At 30.2% G+C, this 19,489-nt stretch overlaps 1 protein-coding gene across 1 annotated transcript; it reads right to left on the bottom strand.

The window, feature by feature from the left end:
* Positions 1-8,406: 8,406 nt before the first annotated feature.
* LOC129302600 (uncharacterized) lies at positions 8,407-11,010 on the bottom strand. The gene is made up of 5 exons (XM_054941519.1): positions 10,504-11,010; positions 10,198-10,423; positions 9,681-10,124; positions 9,110-9,342; positions 8,407-8,988 (listed from the first exon to the last, which is right to left on the bottom strand). Exons 1-5 carry the CDS (start codon positions 11,008-11,010, stop codon positions 8,407-8,409), a joined length of 1,992 nt encoding a protein of 663 aa, XP_054797494.1.
* Between the last annotated feature and the right edge of the window lie 8,479 nt (positions 11,011-19,489).

Here is a 19,489-nt window from a genome sequence, read left to right as displayed (position 1 = left end):
TCGTTTGTAATCGAGTTTAGATAGCAAAACGACGTCGTTTGCAGACGCAAAAGACAGAAGACGACTTTGGGGGAAGAAGATGATCCGTAAGGCTATATTTATTCATGATAAGATATGGACAAGTTGCATTGCTTAGCATCCACTAGCTCAATTTTCAAGTTTAATATATTGTTTTAGGAGGATTTAGATGTCAAAACCTAAGTATATCTTTTTAAAAAAATTAAAGTATTATTTATTCCTATTTATTTCATATGATGCATGGAGAAAATATATTTATTAAAAAATTAGTCTTTATAATGATAATCAACTTTAGTCAAAGTCTTTCGAAATGACATGTTACTAATAGGGTAATAATATTTGGTAACGATAAAAATTTTGATTAAAATTTATCCACAATTCTGATGAATGAGTTCTTGATAAGAAAACCTATAAGACCTTAACCAAGATCCACAACAATTTTAGAAACTGAAAACTTTATTTTCCCTATATTATAATATAAAAAGCTTTAACAAGTTGTAATATTTACAATTACAAAAGAGAAGAGGAAGAGGAGGTTGGATGGGTCCCACAAGGGAAGAAAATGGAGGGAATTGGTAAAGGCATGAATGAAAGGGAGACGTTGGATATTTGAAAAGGAAGGGGAGGCAAAAGGACGTTGAATGGAATATTAATGGAGTAAGAGAACGTTGGATACCTAAATTTCAATCATTGTTGTTGTGGTGCTTTACTTTGATTTAATTTTCCATGCTTTCTTTTGTTTTACAATTTGCACCCACTTTTCCTGGAATTCCCTATTCCTCATTCTCCTCTTCCCATTCACTTTAATCATAAAATTTTTTTTATCTATACCCGCATTTTCAGCTAGTTTATTATGAGATCATTAAAAGAACTTGTAGTTTAAGTAACATTCTCTCACCCTTGAGAACAAGGGTTTTCATATCAATTCCTCTTTGAAATTACTAAGAAAACTAGAGTTTATTATGAAAGATTAGATAATTATCTTTGATCACATGTTTAAATAAGCAAATAAATATATTAATCTGCTCGTCCACTAGGCATCTTACAACAATTTAAATATTTTGATATTTAATCATCTATCATTAGGGTGTAGGAATATTATATATAACTTTTTACATGATTTAATTTTATCTTTTTGCATAATTTTTTTTGTGACCTTGTACTAAAAAAGAGGAGTGTGGTGTGATCAACTTCTTGTTCAAGTGGCATTCCCTAGCCCCTTGAAGTAAGAAGTTGTAAAATCAATCTTCCATATGATTAAAAGAACTTATGATTCAAGTGATATTCTCTCACTTCTAAAAATAAGGGGTTGTTGGATCAATTTTTTTAAAAATTATTAAGAAAATTATGAAGTTTATCTTAAATATTATACAATTACTTCCGACCACATGTTTAGATAAGCAAATATGTGCATTGATTTTCTTGCCCACTAGGCATCTTGTCTCACTCCTAAAAATAAGGGGTTGTTGGATCAATTTTTTAAAAAAATTATTAAGAAAATTATGAAGTTTATCTTAAATATTAGACAATTACTTTCGACTATATGTTTAAATAAGTAAATATGTGCATTAATTTGCTTGCCCACTAGGCTTCTTGCAGTAATTTAAATATTTTGATATTTAATCATCTGCCATCAAGATACATAAATCATATAACTTTTTATATGACTTGATTTTGTTTCCTTGCATGATTTTTGTGACCATATACTCCACGAAAGAAGGGGAAGCAAAAAGCGCGTCAGTGTCGTGTGGGGGGACCCCTTTCTAGTGGGGAATAGTTAAAAGGCATAGGTAAAAAAAGCTAGTTTATGAGATCACGAACATATTATGGCATCTCAAGATTTAGCTTTTATGTAAATAAGAAATTATATAATTAAGGACCCTAAAGTAATTTGTTACTTGTTAATATGATTGATTTTAAAATACTAATAGTATGTCTATACTTCTCATTTGTCAATTTTGTTTACCAATTATTTTCATTTATATCTAGTCAATATATGTTTGACTAAAAACAATACAGCAATAGTTTGTGTTATTTTCTTTCAATGTAATATAATAACTTTTTAAAGATGTAGACAATTTTTTAAAAACACTATAATTAGGATAATTAAGTAATAAACATGATATAACTAGGATTAGAAACATTTGAGGAAAAAAAAAGATTAGAAATATGGCTTAAAGGGTAATTTTATCCCTAAATTACAAATTCAAGAGCATATAAAATCCTAAACTCATTTTTGATAATATTTTTCTTCAACTTTTAAAAATTATGCAATGTCAATTTTATCATTAACTAAAATTAACTTTAACTAGGACTATTTAAGTCGTCCAAAAACCCGATTAACCTGGCTCTATTAGAGTCATTTAGGCACTTCAAGATAAGCACTTGGTAGGGGTTAAATCTTACCTTGCCTAATTCAGCCCGGCCCAAACATGTCATATTTTTTTGTTTTTTTAATAATTTTCATGAATAATATTTGTTTTATAGTATCATTTTTTGGTGAGAGTTACTATAAACTATATTATCTTCATCACCTTTTTAAACATTTCTTATTATTATAATTTTTTTTGGATCTCTTTCAAAATTCAAATTTTTTTATTTTAATATTATGTAAAAATAACTGACAATTGTTGACCATATGTAATTTAAAAAAAATTATTTTTTTGATTCTTGTGTTAATATTATAAAGAATATATTTTAAATGACAATAATTATATTTTTTTGAAAGAAATTTTTTATATGTTTTTCAAAGAAACATTGCAAAATTTTTTTTATCTAAATCGTGCCAAATCTACCCTGAACTACACAGTAGGCTAGTCGCCAGGTAGGGTTGAGGATTGATGCCCACCCAACCCTACCTATATACAACCCTAATTTTAACTATTACTTAACAAAAAAAATTACAAAAAAGGATATCACAAATTACTAACAAAGAAAAAAAAAACATGACATAAAATAATCAAGAAAATTTATTGACTTTTTTGTGTAATTTTTTAGGCTCTTTTTTATAATTTTTTGTTAATTAATGGTTAAAATTAATATTTATTAATTGCTGAAGTAAAATTACACTGTTTTCAAAAGTTAGAGGAGAACATTATATCTAAAACAAGTTTAGAATTTCAAATATCCTTCAACCTATAATTTATGGGTGAATTTGCCATTTAACCACATATAGAAATATCATTACTCACGATATGTTATCTGAAAGTTACTTGCCATTGAAATTTAACATGAAAGTATACAAAAATAGGGGGAAAACAAACCTGTGCTACAACAAACAAATATTAACTAATCATGTTAATATCTTCCTTGATTAAAAATGAGTCTCACATATCGGTGCAGATGCTTTTTTGGGTTGAGGGAGATGAAACTGTGCTCATAATATATATATATGTGTATGTGCGTGTGTGTGCGCGTGCTGTCTATCTGAGGACAAGAAACTTGGGGAGTTCAAAGGGAAGATATATAGAACAACGAATCTTGTAGAGTAAAATATGCATTGGACACTGTCTAACTTGAATATAATTATGAACATCCAAGACAATAATTAACCACCTGACTTTTAACACTGCAAGATATTAGAAATATTCTAATAACAAATGAGAAGTTACTTATGAGTAGAAGTATAGTATACCAATACATGTGCCGATTACATTGCAAATTTTGAGGGAGCCTCCTTGAGATTGTAAGAACCTATGGCAAAATCATATAGAAATCCCACATAAAAATTCTAAATCACCAAAAAGTTACACTAGATGCAAAAATAACTCCAAAGTCCTGTAAATTTTAATTGCAAATAAGTTTTGGTCCGTATTTATCAAGATGCCCTATTTAAAAAATTTAAAAAAAAATTCAATTTAGACATGGAATGCTCATTAGGGGCTCAGGCACATTTAAGCCCTTGATTTCATCCTCAATTGATTTTTACCATTCACTTTAAACTTATTTTTTTTAGTATTTTTAATAATGCATTATTAAAATAATTTTATAAAAAAATATAAAAATTTTAATATTAAATTTGAATTGTCTTCCGTCCTCAACAGGGGATGAGTACCATGTTACTCATCATTGCTGGTGAGATTTACCATTCAAATTTAAAAATTTTTAATTTTATTTTATATTTATCAAAATAAAAAAGCATAAAAATTATGTATTTTTTAATAAATTTTTTTATAATCAGTCTAGCCAGTGCACATTTAATCTGGACTATTTGGTTTGGACTTTGCTTACAACATTGACTTTTCAATGGATTTACTTTAGGATTATTGTGTCCAAAAAAAAATCTCATACTTTATTTGTTAAAAAATATAAAATATTTTTTTTATGAATTGGGTGTTGAAAAATATAAAATTTTTAGTGTTTTAAGGTGTAATTAATGTGTTTTTTCAAAAATGCCTTAACAAATAAATTACTTTATATTTATTTTTAAGTAAAATAACTTATTAAATAAGAATAAATACAACAAGATACTATTAATTTGAAAACCATTAACTAATTTGATTAGGGATGAGATTTAATTAAAAATAATTTATATTTTAAAATGGAGGGAGTAAATATATTTTTGCGTTATTTATTTTCTACAATATATTACTATCACAAATGGTTTAAAGTTTCACATTTTTATTAAAAATCAGATTAAAATTGTGGCATCTGGTACAATAAAAACTTGTGAACTAAATTAAACAAACAAGCGTCTAATTTAAGGAACCTTAGTGAAAGTTTACCGATGGAAAGATAAAAACTTTAATTGTTTTGGCCAACAAAGATAAAAACTTTAATGACATAACTTATTTTATTTGGGTTTTAATGGAGAAACGATGCATGATCAGCGGAGAAAAGTTGCGAGACTACGAAAGCACAACCAAGTCACAAAGTTCCAAGATGCCAAGTTGCCAACAAGAGAAAATAGAAATTGAAAAACTAATAATTGGGTAAAAAAAATTAATATTTTTATTAAGATTACAATGACAGAAAATTGTAATTAAGTCAGAAATATAAATCATATTAAGAATATTACCCCTGATTAATTCAGATAATTATAATAAAAATACAGATAGAGAGAGATCCAGTTCTAACAATTTTTGGATTAAAAAATAAACGTGAGCTTGTGGGACTGCATGTAGTTGATAATTGAATGTGGTCCAAATATTATAATTGTATTGGCATTTGTATTATTCACGCATGCTTCCCTTTTTTTTCTTTATTGCCTTTTCTTTTCCACCATCCATCTTTTTTGGCATGCCATCCGGTGTGATGATATGAAAATTGGATAAATCAGAGATTATACTATAGATATTTATTCTTTAAAAATAATTTTTAAAGAATAAAATATAATTCCATGAATTTTTTTCCTTATATTTTTTACTTCAAGTTAGAAAATATAGCTTGGTTAGCCAGTAAATTAAACTATTCTTTTTTCACACACACACAAACACACACACACATATAATATAGACTTCTTTTTTAATAAGCATTCGACCTTTAATTTCCTATATTGTAAGTGACTATTTCCTTCTATTAGATTCAAGGGTAAAAGGGCAAAACTATCTTGAAATTTTTTTTCTACGGATACCTGGCGCCCTAAATTTTTTTTAAGCATTTTTACTTTGAACTTTAAAAAAAAAAGCATTTTTGTCCCAATGTTAGAAATTATAAATGTTGACGATTAACTAAAGTTTGATCAAGAGTTAAATAGCATATTTACCCTGAAACTTTTTCTTTAGGAGCGTTAGGTACCTTGAACTTTTGTTTGGAGCTTGTTTACCCTGAAAGTTTAAAAAAGAGTGTGATTTTGTCCTACCGTCAGTATTGATTGTTACTTTGACTTTAATTGCTATATGTAGCCATGCATCATTTAAAAAAAAAAAAAAAACACCTAGATAGCAAGAACACCTCTATTAATATCAATAATAACAGTAAGAACAACTCTATGAACAGCAAATAATTTCAAATCATCTAAACTTATACTTATACCTGAAAACAATCAAATATCCGTTGAGTCAATCTATATGAACTCAGCCATTGGAAGTTCTCTTCTTCTATATTCAACAATTTCATTATCTCACTCAACTATGATAACTCCATGGACTCTGACTTTAACTAGAACTTTTTTAAGGATTCATAGCATCAAAATTGATTATGGTGGTAGTAGCGAAAGTAGCCGCTTGGATGTTGTGCGGGGAGCAAATGGTAACTGTCGAGGGAGAACAAAGGCAATCTAAGAGAAGTTAAGAATAGTGAATTTGCGTTTGATAAACAAAGTGACGACATCGTGGGCTTAAGTGACCATTTTTAGGGGTGAAAGTGTCAAGCCAGATGCGAGACTTCTTGTGAAGCTCACAAATCTCATATACTTATTTTTCCCAACTTCACATTTAGACTCCAATCTATGGTAATGTGAGAGCTTGCTAGTGGAAAAGGAGCAAAAGGAAGAAGAGTAGGAGGATGATGAAGAAAAAGGCAGGGCAAAATTATTCTCTTTTTGAAACTTTCAAGATAAACAAGTTTCAAACAAAAGTTCAGGTTACACAGTGCTCTTAAAGAAAAAGTTTCAAGAAAAATATGCTATTTAACGCTTAGTCAAATTTTAGTTAATTGTTAACGTTCATAATTTTTAACGGTAGGGCAAAAATGTTGTCTTTTTAAAAAATTTGAGGCAAAAATGCTCAAAAAAAAAAAAGTTTAAGGTGTCAGTTGCCTCTAAAAAAAAATGTTAGGACAGTTTTGCCATTTAACCAAAGATTCAATCACTAAGATGCTTTTTTAGTAATGAATAAATTGTCCTTTGTTAAAAAAAAAGATGCTTTTAATAACCAATATATCAAATACAAAATATAAAAATAGAGTCCAACGCTAACCAAGACCAAAATATAATGTTTCATCAATGAAGATGGAGGACGCTTTTTATATATGTACATGTTAATTAAAATAAAAATCTATTGTCTTAAAAAAAAAACTCTATGTGCTCTAATTTAAGTTTATCAATTTTTCTATCAAACAAGTAGTGTTAATTTTGTTGAAATTTTGGATATTAAGTGAGTAAAGTCTTACACTAAAATAAAAGTTCCACAATCAATTGAGTTGTGTGTGTGTTACATTTTTCTCTCTTTGAAATTAAAAATAGCATATATTTTAGAGAGAAATTGAGAGCATTCATATTACTATTGAGATTGCTCATTTATTTTATAAAAAATGTATAAAAATATAAATTCAAACTCTCACTATTATGAATTGATGGATGAATGGCCATACCTTACTATGAGTTAACTTTGCTTTAATCCCATTTTATTAAATATTTTTCTTGAAAATAACATTACAAGTATAAAAAAAAAATTCGGACTGTTGACCAGACAGCCTACTTTTTTGGGCCCATAAACATCATCTGGGCTTGCAGATTAATTGGGCCAGCCCATCTGCGTTTGAATTTAATTAAGTTTAAATGTTTACTATGTTATTCATGGTCTGGTATATTATGAAGATCAAACAAAGGCCTTTTTGTTTATCTATTGAGAAGTTTGAGGCCCCGTTTGGTATGATTGAATAGTTTTTGATGGAATTGGAATTGGAATCGGAATCAGAATTGGAATAGAATTGAATTATAAAAGTATGTTTGGTATGTCAGAAAAATTAGATGGAATCCTTACATTACTTTTGTTTGGTATGCAAGACATGGAAATGGAATTATACTTAAAAGACAAAAATACCCCTATATAAAAATTAAAATAAAACATAATAAAAACTTAATTGTGTACCAATTTTCTTATGTATTTTATATATTAATGAAATATTATATAAATCATAGATTATATCGATAACTATTATTCACTAGCTTGGGCCAAACAAAAAGTTTTATCATCAGAGGGAACATTTTCTTGAAAATAAAATTGACAATGGTTCCCATCCCTTCTACTTTAAAATAAATACACTAACACATAGATTTAGAAGAAAAATGTCAAACAAATCAATTCTACTTCTTATACCAACATATTATATCTAGTAAAATATTTTACAAAAAATATTATAAATATATAAATTATATACAAATATTATATATAATACTATCTTATATCCATATTATAACGTTTTCATGTCACTAAGGATAAAGTTAACTATTTATCACATAAGTAGCATTTGTACAAAATGTCTGACTCAATTTTTTTGCCATATCTTCCAATGCACAATTTACCTACCATGGCAAAACCAAAAAATGAACTAAAGAAGTAGACTTGAGCACTTTACAATCAGACTTCCTATATATAAGGCAGCCACAACTATGTAATCAAAAAGGCTACCAACCATGACAGAGCCAAAAAAATATATCCATCATGGTTTACAATGTAGACTTAGCTACACTATAATACCCAAAAAGAAGCAGCATACATAACACATTTATGCATAAAGTATTTTGCGAACCACAGCTGCCTTAGCCTTATCTGGTAGGTTAGGAAATCCAACAAGAATTTTATCATCACCTATCATTTTAAGATATGCATCAGTGCGCTCATTGTCAGTAAGATCTTCAACCTTCAACAACTCATCATATAGAGCCTCTCTTCGTGCATCTAACATTGCTTCTCGAGCCAACTTGTCTAAACAAGCTCCTAATTGGGCAGAGGAATCCTTGATGTCTTGGGAAGTAGCTGCTAACATCTCTTTAAGTGCCTCAGTCAAAAACTCATCACGATCTTGACTAGTTCTTTTCCTTTTCTTAGACTTAGAAGTGCCAACATTTGTGTTTTCTGATGGATGGTCAGAGAATGTAATTGATGGATCCATCTCTAGTCCAATATCCACAGTATCTTCATCAACATTAGCAGCTATTGTATCAAACTCTGTATAAGCTTCAACCTCATGCACATCATTGCTTGAAAGTGACCCTTTTCCTACAGCTCTATCTTTTCCAAATATAGAGCATAGTGCATCAAAGAGAGGAAAGGGTTTGTTCTTGAAATGAGCAGCTTTTTTATGGCTCTACAAACATAAAATCACATAAAAATATCAATAGCTAGTAAGCTTACAAATTCAAATCTGCATCAATATTTATTATAAGTATAAAGCTGAAGTAAAAAATATTTTTCTAGTAAAGTTTTACCTTAACATACTCATCCCACACTTCCTTGTCTGCTGTAACACATTGTTTGTCAGGGTCCCAACCAAATCCAGATGTGTTTGAGCCATATAACATATCATATATGACCTGCCAACTAGTCTTCAAGGTCTTCAAACGAGATTGAATGTGAGGTACAGCTAGTATCCCACATCCAGGTGACTTCTCCTCTATCATTCTTTGCAACTTCTTTAAACCTCCAGCCTTAAACCCATTATCTGCAACCAAGGTCCCATCATCACGAAGCTAAAGCAAGGATTGCACAAGAAGAGAGTCTTCCTCAGGTGTCCAGACATGATGGGTTGACTTTGTGGAATCGCCACCTGTCATGATCTTACTTAAACAGCAAAAATTATCATTAGTTTTAACATACCATAACACAATCAATTGCTATGAAGATAAAATCTCATACATCACAATATTGCAAAGAAGGAAAACGTCACCTAATAAAACCATTTATAATGTTGTCATTACACAAAACATACATCCACAAATATTCAACTAGAATTCAAGTCACATCTAGATTTAGGTGTCTCTTCTAATGCTCACATACTACCCCTATGACTCATAAGTTCAACAAACATTTCATTTGCCAAGGTATCACGAAAGTTAGCCCATGCATTTGATGTCTCAATTGTTTGAATATAAGGTATCTCCATATCATTGGTAGTTGTCTCCAATGCCTCTATCTCAATATCCAGTGGATCATCTCCTTGTCGACGGATCAAATTATGAAGGAGACAACACGCTATGATGACTCGATTATGGACTTGAGCAGGGTAGAATGAAGGACTCCTAAGAATAGCCCATCGTAGTTTCAACATTCTAAAACATCGTTCAATAACATTACGCGCAGATGAATGCCTCATGTTGAAGCACTCACGTGGAGTTAAAGGCTGCCGTCTATCCCTCCACTCACTTAAGTGGTATCGCTGACCTCGAAATGGGGCAAGAAATCCTTCACAATTTGCATACCCCGCATCAACCAAGTAATATTGGCCTACAAGAATAAAAGAAATTAACTTTAAGCTCATTACTACATTGATCATTACTTAAAAATAAATTAACATTACCTTGAGGCACTTTCAAACCATTCCTACGACTAATAGCATCTCGCAAAACTCTACCATCAGCTGCTGAGCCTTCCCAACCCGTTAAGACATATATGAATTGTCCATCCGGAGAGCAAACTCCCAACACATTAGTAGTTATTTCCCCCTTTCGATTTCTATATCTCGCTTTGTCAGCCATAGGCACCTTCATTTTAATATGGGTTCCATCAAGAGCACCTAAACAATGCTGAAAATAACAAATAATTAATTAAAAGAATAGATAAATTATATCATTAATAAAAGTTATGAATTAAGATATGAGATTACCTTAAACCACCTCCATTTTTCGTCTATTGAATCCTCAGCAATTGGCTCAGGTTTCTTTAGGAGCTCTCGATTCAGTTTCATCATAGAAGTTAAGACCAAATTAAAATACCTACTAATAGTTTCACCAGACCTCCCAAAATAAAATCGTATAACTCTATTTTTTAAATGATGTGCAAGGATATGTAAGAACATTGCCACTTGCTCATCAACTAGCATGTTTTTGGTTGGTTTCAAACCTCCTATGACATCAAGCATAAGACATAGCTTGTCGAATGTGGCTCTATTCATTCTAAGCTGGTTATAACAAGTAATGTCACTGTTATACACCAAGTTTCGTAAGTGGACTCTATTAGCATAGAAGTCTACCGTATATGGCCTTCGACTAATGCGATTCCTACGCAAGGCTATAGTGGTACAAATGGCAAAGAAACATTGATACATAGAGTGAAGAACATGCATCCACCAAATCATCAAATGAACTATCACATCTCTCATTTCTGGATCCATAACTGTAGGTTATAAATTTTAAAATATCAGGATAAAAAATTCTAAAACATCCAATAAATATCACTTCAATAGACTAGAAACAGTATAAAATTCTATAGGCAACAAAAACAGTATAAAATTCTAGCATAAAGCCCATATTTAATAGACTAGAAAATCATGAAACTCTAGTAAACCATTTTAAATTAAACACACATTGTTGGTAAAGAAAAATGTTGAATACCACGAATAGGGTTATGTTAGCGTCAAACCTGGATGGACCAGAGTCAGTTTTCCTTATTACATGAGCAAAGAGGATTTTGAGTTCATACTAAGAGCCATGGAGTTTATAGCAGACTATGGCCAGAGATTCCTGCCCTTGTACAGCTTCAATCTGAGAAATGGAAGCTGGAGACCGAAAACAGAGGAACTTGGGAAGCATAGCAGACTATGGCCATTCAGTTTTTGGAAAAGGAAGGGATAACGAGAAGGAATGAGTCATACTTAGAAGCAGCAATGTATATGGCTAATCGACTCCCAAAGTTCCCAGCTCAAGAGTATCATACCAGGGCACATGGACCCCAGTGTCCTTTATTTCAGAGTTTAATATTCTTTTTGCCTATACTGCATGCATACTTTGTGAATCTACAGAAATTTGATGACACGATGAGACAAGGAATTAATGAATGCTCTTTCAGCCTTCATGCTGTCATTATGGTCTTACCCTCAATATTCCTTCGAGTTAAACCCATACTAGTGAATCATTAAAGCATTTACGTACTTCTGGACTTCATTGATCAAGTCTGTTTGATTTATATTATGTGTAGCCTAATAAGAATAAATAACTAGACAATTCACCCACTGGGAAGTAATTTCGTGGCATTTGATTTGTTTAATTCTAATTAACTATAACCATTGAGGATAACGTACCAATAGGAGCAAAACAGATGTACAGTGTAGAGCAGGTTATTTGGGAAGAGTATAGTTGCATCTATGGTCAAACTATTGACAAGTCTATTTGTTTTTTTATTTGTAACGGGAATATCTACAAAGGATGAAAGGATAAGACAACTCACACATGAGTTATAGGATGCAAGGCACAAGAGAAGAAACAAAATTCAAAAATTCAGCAAAAAAATAAGGGAAAGAAGGGATGAAAGGATAAGGATCCGTGACTAGAGCCCCCAAAAGAGGAGAAGAGAAAGGTCTGGGCAGACTTCAGAATGTACAGCTTGTGAAAAGCTTGCGAGATCTCCAAAATATACACACTTGAAACATCTATGTACAATAACGGGTTCCCTCAATAATGCAATCTACAACGTGTTTCTTTTTAGGGCAAATAATGCAGTCTAGTTAATGTTAAATATAATCAAGACGATGTCTCTGCATCAAACCGAAGCCTATGACAACCTGAAGTCCCACTAATATTTAAAATATTCTATTTATTTGTCACTATATGTATATCAGGGTGGAAAAACAACTTTCAAGTTTCAAACCTAGCTTCATAGCTTCGATTGATACCCAGAAAAGAACCTAGCTTAGACAGGGGAGGCGGCCGAAGGATATAAAATCACAGATGAAAAAGAATGGAGGAGGGAAGTCGATTGATACCCATACCTTGGTCGCGAAATCCAAAATATTTGTCCAGACCGCGTCGTTCGTCGTCCGGCTCGTCTTCGATCTCACCACAGCTCTCGCCTTCTCTCGGTCTGCAACAAATCTTGCTTTCTCTCGCTCTGCCGCGACCAAGCGTGAGTGTGAGTGAGGTGAGGGTTTTATTTTTTTTGAGGGCAAATTTGTCTTTTTGGAATTTGTATGAGGGCAAAAGTGTCTTAAATATTACAATTCCATAGAATTGCTCCCAATTCCATAGATTTACATAAGGAATCAAAATTAGCTTTTTTCCATAGAATTAGGATTCCCAGGAATTGTAATTCATATCTACCAAACATCACTTTATTCAGATTCCTATCCCAATTCCATTTCCATCTTCACAATTCCAACCTACCAAACATGGCCTAAGTTAAAAATAACACACATCCTTGGAGCTCCTATTTCGCGTTAGTCTTTCGGCTTATTTGGAGACGAAGGAATGAGATGATTTTTCATAATACAAATACTTTCAATGCTTCTATTAATGCACAGACAATTGCCATTATTAACATTTTCATGGGATATTGAAATAAGCTCAAATGTATTGTGTGGAGAGAATAGGATGAGCCTTTGCTTAGTGGAATTTGGAGTTTGCTAAGTGATGATTGGTTCAAGCATAATGTGGACCATGCTTTCTTTACATATATGAATAAGGTTGGCTGTGGTGGATTGGTGCGAAATGTGAAAGGGGAGTTCAAAGCAAGATTTATGCTTAAAAAGAATGATGAAAATTTGCTTTTTGCTATGCTTTGAGCTTGCTTGTAGGGTTTTAAAATGGTTAGGGACTTTGGCTTTAAAAAACTCATACTTGAATTTGATTCTTATGAAGCTATCAAGGCAATTAATAGCATTGATCATCTTAACCATTCGAATACTAATCTTGCTGGCGAAATTAAATCATTGTTAGCTCAGGATTAAGTAGTGCTCATTCAGCAAATTTCAAGGAACGGCAATGAAGCTAGTAGCCTTATTTTCAAATTAGCTTTTTCTTATGTTAATGGGTTCCATTTTGTCCTATCCCCTCCTCTTGAGTTAGTAGTTGTTTTGGTGTAGGACATTAACACTAGCATTTAGTTTCTTTCTTCTTGTGTATTCAAAAGAAAAAATATCAAGCATCCTTAGCTAAATTCCTCCCTCACCATCATTCGCATTGAGTTTTGACAAGAATGTGTTTGGATTCCACTTGTTCCCACATTCCCACCTATCAGAGTTTTAGTGCTCATTATCACAACTGGGCAATGATAGACTCAGAAATTTTGAAGCAAGTATCTTAAAAGACTTAAAAAAGAGATAGGAGAAAAGATTGTTTGATGAAAAAAAAATAAAGTAGCCACAAATAAAACAATGAATATAAAATGTGTAATATTTTTATGTGGGCCATAAAAATTATAAATATGAAAAATAAAAAAAAATTAGATTATATAAAAAGTAATATTATCAATTATTGGAGGTAATTAACAAGTGTGAGATGAGATATATAATACACGTACTACATATATCTATTAAAGAAAGGGACAATGATGTGCCCTCATCACTTTATTGCATGTAGGTTCGTTCCTGTAAGTGAGGACAACAAATCTAGACCATCAAGATCTAAATTAAATGGTTAATATTTAATATCATTTTATTTTTATATTTTTAATAATTAAATATGTAAATAGATGAACAATCTAAAATATATATAACCCTTTAACTGTTACACTTAAAAGAAGTGGTGGAGCTAGAACCCTATGTTAGCGGGTGCAAGTTAATTTCAAAAATAATTATGTAGTTTTTTTTAAAAAATAATTATATATTTTATAAATGTCCCTTGTTTATTGTCAAATGCTATTAAAAATATTTCCTCCGATATAAGTAGCTAATGTATGATGTTATTTAAATATAAAAAACTATAAATATATATTCATTAAGCAGAAACTTAAAAAAATAAAATAAGTTACTATATTCTTTTCTAAAAATCATATTAGAGTTTTGGATTTAGTGAATTTAAAACTGAACTTAAATTAAAATATTCACAAAAAAAGGTATAAATTTTAATGGGTGCAAAATTTTAGGAAAGAGAATAAAATAACAAATTCCATACTATTTATTTATAATTTTTTTAAAATTGAGGGGGTGTATGTGCCCCTCTCAAATATATACTGCTTAAAAGATTGTGCCAAAGTCATCAACTTTCTTTTAAGGAATCTTATTCTCTAACATCCTTATCTTTTAATGGGTGATTAATTACTTTCTTCTTCTTTTTTTTAACCAACTCGATTATTACCTTGTTTTGAGGTTAGTGCTTTTACAAGTAGAAATTTTTCTAGGAAATTAATAATTGACTGGTCAACGAGTCAAACATGCATGCATGTATATGGCCCGCCTCGCTTTGCTCAATCTGATCCTTAACCTTGTCCTCATTAGATACATTGCACCCCTTCATTTTTTTCTGGAGATATTGATGATCATATTAGAAGAAGCTCTCGCCACTTCATTAAAAAAGGTTACCTCAAGTCAACGATATTTGGCCCAAAAAAAAAAAGTCAATGATAAATGGAAAGGGCCAACTTGCAAGCAAACAAGGAATAGGGGCCAAAATCCATTTCAATTTTTTATAAGTAAAAATCACAATTCTTAATAAAAAAAAGGAGTTGAAATGCTTTTGTGTTTTTAAACTAGAAAGTAAAACGTGAATATGAAAAACTAATAGAAGAAGATATTAAAGCTGATAATCATGTCAAAAATAGTATTTTAAAGGCATAAAATAGAATTGTTTATATAATTATTTAGAAGGCAAATTAAAATATAGATGATAACTTGTTAAATTTTTTTTAAGTTATGCCATTCAAATGTCAAAATAAAATATATTTTAATTTTATTTCAAAATATATTTCCATAAAATTTCCTTTTTATATTATTTTTTTAAATAAAGATTAGGGTGGCACTAAAGGAAGATTGCATCATCTAGCACCTGAACTTGTTTAAACTAATCCAAACATTTGTCATATGAAATTTTTATCATCAACGAATGATTTCAGGAGTACTTTTTTAAAAATACCTTTAACATTTTTTTAAAAATAACTACATATTTCAAAACTTGAATTCAAAATTTCATACTAAACTAACTTAACTTCCTCAATTAGTTGAAACAAACGATCCTTAGGCATCTAAATTTGTCACTATTTTAATTAAGCGCGAGTAGAATCATCCCTTTTTGAGATAAAGGCTTTGGTTTCATTAAAAAAAAAAAAAAAGTCTGCCTACTTTCTTTTAGCAATCCAATGCAAGCTCTATGTTGCATAGATTTTTCTTTTTAAAATTATTATTCATAAGCTATAAATGAAACTATTCATTATAATTTTTTTATTATGTATAAAAATGTATATATAGATTTTTTTATAGTATTCATTAGAAATGTATAAAAAAACCATTTAATATTCAATATTATTAACTAATTTAGAGTCAAATTAAAGTCGCTTCTGATTAGAGGTAAAGCTCTCTCAAAATGTTTTTTACTTCTATGAGGCTTGAATTGGATGCCTCATTCAGCCTCTACAGCCTACATTGGAAGAGGACACTATTTATCCATAAAAATTTAAAAAATAAATTCAACCTAATATATTTATATATTCCATTTAAATAAGTTTATCAACTCAGAATCCATAAAAAGGTTACGTATAAGTTTGCCACGTGTCCCATAAACATGCGAGAGTTTTGAGAGGGACACATCTTGCGATTTTAATTGGGCAAAAAAAAAAAAAAGCCTTGATGCAAAAATGGAAAAAAAAAAAATCCACTACGAAAGATAAAGAAATACTCAGCTTCCAATACAAATTTGCCACGTGCCCCAAACACGATTTCAGCACATGAATACCGTAGTATTTATTTTTAATAATAACTATTTTATTTGAGAAACCTTTTAAATTATCTCCAGCATACCAACACGTGCCTCCTAATACAATTCTAATTAATATAAACCAACAAGAACCCGATTTATTGAAGTTGGGAACTTAACTATTTTCAGTGTTAATTATCTCTTTATTTGATTATGCTTTTTTGTTATTTATCAAACAAACATTTGGACATATTTTTTAAATTTATATGTGTGTATGTGTGAGATATATATATATATATATTATTTATATCAATATTCCTAATCTCATGGATTTAAATTGTTTAAAATAATAAAACCTTTTACATGTTTTTAAATTGGAGAAAGACTTGGATGGGGACGCAAGAAAAAAAGATTGTGACACGAATTTTGGATAATTGCAAAATTTTAACGTCATACTACCACCCAAAAAGGAGAAAAGGGAGAGAGAAAGAGAATCGAACACAAAGTGTAAAAAGGATAAGGATGCGTTCGTTTGGGCTTTGCCTCTCTACGTGCCAAAAAAAAAAAAAAACAAAAGGAAGGATAAGGATGCGGACATGCGGTCATGCCAAAGCATATGCTATAATGGTACCTTTTAATTTGACTTACATGATGATTATTTATAACTAAATTTTTTCTGTTCACTATTATAAAATATTTTTAAATAAATTATATCCCTTATGAGTTGATTAATGTTCATTAAGATTACATAATCTTTCCATGTTTATTGTATTTAATAGGATATTTTAATTAGAAAATTATTAATTAAACCTCTAATTAAGGATATTTTTAAAAAATTGTATTAATTGCTCTCTACATGTAAAAGACTCTATGTCTTTTATGTTAAACATCCCACCTCAAAAAAATATCTTGTACTTTTAAAAATAGAGTATTTCATATTGGGTGATTTAATTGAAAATAACTATACTCAACTTATTGGAGACTTTAATCAGAAAAAATATATTGGTAAATAATTTTCATGATTTAAATTTGATTATTTACAAAATTATAAAGTATCAAAGGGCAAAAATATCTTAAAACTTTTTCTCCAAGTACACTTGACATCCTAAACTTTTTGTGAAGTATTTTTACGCCATCGTTAAATATTGAAAATGTTACCATTAAACTAAAATTTGATTGAATTTTTTTTTTGTATTTTTCTCCCTTTCTTTTTATGTTTAGCCTCCGATTTATTTTTTCAATGAATTCTTTAACTTTTTTTCATTCAATGAATGAAAATGAAAATAAAAAAAATTCAAAAATGAAGAAGGGCAAAATAATAAAATATCTTAATCAAACTTCAATTAATGGCCAACATTTTTTCATGTTTAATGATGGGGCAAAAAAGCTCTTTTTTTGAAAATTTAGGGGCAAAATTGCTTCAAAAAAAGTTTAAGATATTAGACACCTTTAGAAAAAAAGGTTTAAAGTATTTTTGCCATTTAATCCAATTATAAAGAACTGCTGCCAATTCTATAAAATGATTAGTGTAGAAAATAGAATTTCTACAGCAACTGTTCAATAGAGCTTATGCACAAAATATAACTTTCTACACTAATTCTTTTACAAAGATGGTGTAAAAAGTTAAACATTTTTTATTTAACGTCACATGTGCATTATCCCATGTCATGTTACTAACCATTTTGTGCCACATCACTGACTATCTAGTGCCACATCACTAACATAGGTTTTGAATGTGTTACAAAGTTTTATATTCCATATGGATATAGATATCAAATTTTGAATATGAAATGGTCTACCATAAGAAAATATTGTGAAAAAGAATTTTTTCATTACTATTTTACTTTCAATCTAAAATATTGCTAATTTGAAACTAATTTCAGTTCGATAGTTTTTAAATAAGTAATGAGACTATCGAGTGGAAGATGGGCGTTGTGAAACATTTCTATGGCTGTGTTTGAGAAACATATTGCTTACAACGTTATGCGTGCTTTTGAGAGGCATGCAAGTGGACGAAGCTAAGTATGCACATTGTGTAGGGGAAGGAAGGAGGATCCAATGCACGGATTGCAGGTCTGCATCTTGGCTTCAGATTGTTGGAATATGTTGGTGTTGTAGTTATTGTATATGTGTATCAAAAGAAAAAGTCCCACATTGTCCATATGAAAGGAGCTCCTAGTATATAAATATTAAAAAATGAAATAAGTTAGTGAAAGTAGCTTGTAAGAAAAGTGGGTTTGTGTGCATGGAATAAACCAACCCAAAATAATTGTAATTTAAAATAACTAATTTGCCCCTCTTGTGTACTTGTTAAACAAGCATTAGGTTCTTTTTATCAAATTTTTTTTACAAAATATAAATAATTATTTATTTTTATTGTTCCCCAACAGCTCCATACAATTGTTTAATGGTGATTTATGTGTGTATAATTGGGGGTTAATGTTTATTTTAGTGATTAAATCCCAACATTCATGTCCATGATCTCGATCTATACATAAGTATCCATGTGGACTGAACCTTTTGTCTGACTTTTGAGTTTTTGAGCCTATTTTTTTCTCCTCCACCTTCTGTTCTGTTTTGGTTTGCCTGAATTATCTTGTTAGTGTTCGCTATTCTATTGCTTTACTTGTTCACAAGACAAGCTTGTTTAATTTGGGGAGTTGCTAATCTACCACACCAGTGTGTCGGAATAATTCTTAAGGACAGTATTTTTCGATAGGACTCAAACTTCATTTTCTTACTTGCCACCAATTGTTGGTCCTATGTAAATTGCAAAGTGAGTTATTTTCACATAGTGATCACAAATGTTGAAATATTAGTTGTTTATCATAATTAGTTGTTAGCCAAAGTTTATTCATATGGTCAAAGGCTGGACATTTAGATAGGGAGGTATATTGTGTTAATTTCACCTCACTCTATATGGGATTAATTCTCATAACTTTTAGTAAAGGGCTGTATGAATTGTAATTATAAACCCTTCTTGAAGGATTACGATTGTAATGTTGTATCGTTTTCATTAATGAATGTTCAATT

Source organism: Prosopis cineraria, unplaced genomic scaffold (assembly GCF_029017545.1).
Source record: "Prosopis cineraria cultivar Desert tree isolate PC_DT_omini unplaced genomic scaffold, ASM2901754v1 PC2, whole genome shotgun sequence".
Classification (NCBI taxonomy): Eukaryota; Viridiplantae; Streptophyta; class Magnoliopsida; order Fabales; family Fabaceae; genus Prosopis; species Prosopis cineraria.
The sequence above is the reverse complement of the archived record's forward strand: the minus strand, read 5'-3'. Positions and strand labels throughout refer to the sequence as shown.